At 40.0% G+C, this 2,500-nt stretch overlaps 1 protein-coding gene across 1 annotated transcript in view; it reads left to right on the forward strand.

Moving 5' to 3' along the window:
• LOC138042066 (proline-serine-threonine phosphatase-interacting protein 2-like) overlaps nucleotides 1-2,500 on the forward strand; it is a 34,273-nt gene that overhangs the window by 7,243 nt on the left and 24,530 nt on the right. The window contains exons 2-4 of the mRNA XM_068887808.1: nucleotides 17-117; nucleotides 1,702-1,776; nucleotides 2,236-2,270. Coding sequence (XP_068743909.1) covers nucleotides 17-117; nucleotides 1,702-1,776; nucleotides 2,236-2,270 — 211 coding nt within the window. The remainder of the gene's footprint in view (nucleotides 1-16; nucleotides 118-1,701; nucleotides 1,777-2,235; nucleotides 2,271-2,500) is intronic.

Below are 2,500 nucleotides of genomic sequence, written 5' to 3' on the forward strand. Positions count from 1 at the left end.
TGGTTTGTCAACGCAGGGCACATATTTTAACAGCACAGCTGGGTTTGATGTGCTCTGCAAACGTATGCAAGATGGGAAGCAGATGTGCCAGGACTTTGAAGAGTTTTTAAGGCAAAGGTAGAAATCATATTCAGTTTTCTTTGGTGCCTGAGTAGTGTTGCAACCATGGAATAGTGATGTTTCTTAATTTTCTACTTTGAATACCTATGTATTTAACAATTAGACCCTTTGCCCGCAAGGGCTACGGGTCAATAGCCCATGAAGCGAAGCCGAATGGGCTATTGACCCGTGGACCTTGAGGACGAAGGGTCTAATTGTTTTAGTATCACCCAACTAGTCGGACAGTAAAAGCAATAATAAAGATAGCAAATGCAAGCTAAAGAAACAATTATTTGAGAATAAAACGAAAGAAAGCGTAACGCTTTTCGCTACTCGAGGACTATTACTAATAGTCCTCTAGTAGCGTAGCCAATCAAAATGCAGGATTTGCATTAGTCCACTAGTTGGGTGATACTAAAACCAATTAGCCTATTAAGTTAAGAATTAAAAGCACCCTTCTAGTGTTTATGATGACACTACCATGAGAAGACCGGTCTTACAGTGTTGAGGCAGTGTGGCCCAGTGGTTAGGGCGCTTGCCATGAGATCCGGAGATCCCGGGTTCAAGACCCGCTCTGACCACTCGTTGAATTTGATCCTAGTTGTCCCTGGTTCAACTTCCCAGCTGCACTTGTAAATAGCCGACTGGTTTGCCTCTGGTCAGTCGGGATTCTTAACAGGTGTTGTTGTTGTTCTGTTCCCTCATTTCGTTGTGTTTTATTGGCCCTGAAAAGCCCCTATGGGGAGCGGTCAATTAAGTATGTATTATTGTATTGTATTGAACATGAAATTTGGTCTTTCTGGTCAAGTCTTTGTAGCTCTTCTTGGTTATCCATGGTTCAACTTAGCTTTGCCTTTTTTACTCTGTTGCTACATTAGCTCAGGGGCACCCAACGAATCTGTTCCTTACATTATCTGTTCACCAGAGGAATCTTGCTTGCTGGCAAAAATACAGGTGTTTCGATGAGCTGGCTGGGAAATTTTGTTATTGATAGAGGTTTTCCCTGGGAATTACTGACTTTTTCTAGCATTTCAACCCGAGCTGGCTGTAGAAACTCTGAAGACTGAGGACGACCAAAAAAAAAAAAAAAAAAGAACCCCTTCCCATGTCACAAACATACGACGGCTGGTCAGAGTGATTGCGCTTGCCGATAAAAAACCTGTTTTGTCCCGGTTTCGTCGCTTTTGTTCGGTCGTTTTGGATCGAGGGATTTGAAAGCGCACGGAATTCCTGGCTGGGAAACCAACCAATTTTATCTAGCTGGCTGGGAAATTTCTTGTGTGTCTTGCTGGGAAAAATGCACAGTTAATGTTTTCCCAGCAACACTGAAAAACACCTGAAAATGCCTTAATAACATTTCTTTTCATGAACTGGGGTGTAATAATACATTTTACAACAAATTGTTCGTTGGGTGCCCCTGTTAGCTCCTGATTGAGAATTTTTAAGTGATTAACCACATGCAAATATTTCTTGAAACCCCCTAAAATGCCGTGACACTGAGCACAGCTTTAAAATGATTAATACCTTGACAGTACAGTTATTTAAATTAATTTGATATAAATTGTTTTGGATGTTGCATCACTTGATTGCAATTGATTTCAGAGCGGATGCAGAGGAAAAGTATGGCAACTCTTTAATTAGAATTGCAAGAAATGCAAAAGGCGAGGAGGAAATTGGGTGAGCCAGATATTGTTAGAAATGATGATGATGGCTCTAACTCCTATCTACATGTACATCTATATGTCCAGAAATGCACAATATCCAGAAATGCACAATATATAATCAGAAGGACACCCACTTTTGATTTCCAACACAAAGTTTCTTCATTTACAAGTCTACCGGTAAGCATTACATGTAAATTTTAGCAACCAATTTCTAATAATGAGGTACGTTACATTGCATTTCATTGCATTCATTTCTGGAGAATTGTCTGCACTAAAACAGCTGTGTGTTGCAGACTTGTAGTACAATTGTATTAAATAGATGGTTTTCATTAACGTGATGAGACGGCCATGTTGGTGCACAAAACAACAGCGAATTATGGCTCATGTTCTGTGCACCACAATTGGCTGCTGTGACATCAGGTGAAAACCATTTATTATTTACTTGCTCTACTAAATTGTTTTTTTCTTCCAGCACCCTCAAAGATTCTTGGGAGGTGCTCAAAACAGGTACCTGGTCTCAGTGTTCTGACTTCATTTTCTATTTAGTAATACATCTATAGTTACACAGTACAGGATACATCATTGAAGATTTTAATGCATGTAAACATTTTGGGTAAAGTTTAGATACCGTATTTCCTAGAATAATAGCCGTCCCTCGATTAATCGCCTCCCTTGAATAATCGACCCCCTTTGACCGAAATATTTAAAATAATTGCCTCCATCGAATAATCGCCCCC

The sequence above is a fragment of the Montipora capricornis genome, chromosome 3 (genome assembly GCF_036669925.1).
Source record: "Montipora capricornis isolate CH-2021 chromosome 3, ASM3666992v2, whole genome shotgun sequence".
NCBI classification, from domain to species: Eukaryota; Metazoa; Cnidaria; class Anthozoa; order Scleractinia; family Acroporidae; genus Montipora; species Montipora capricornis.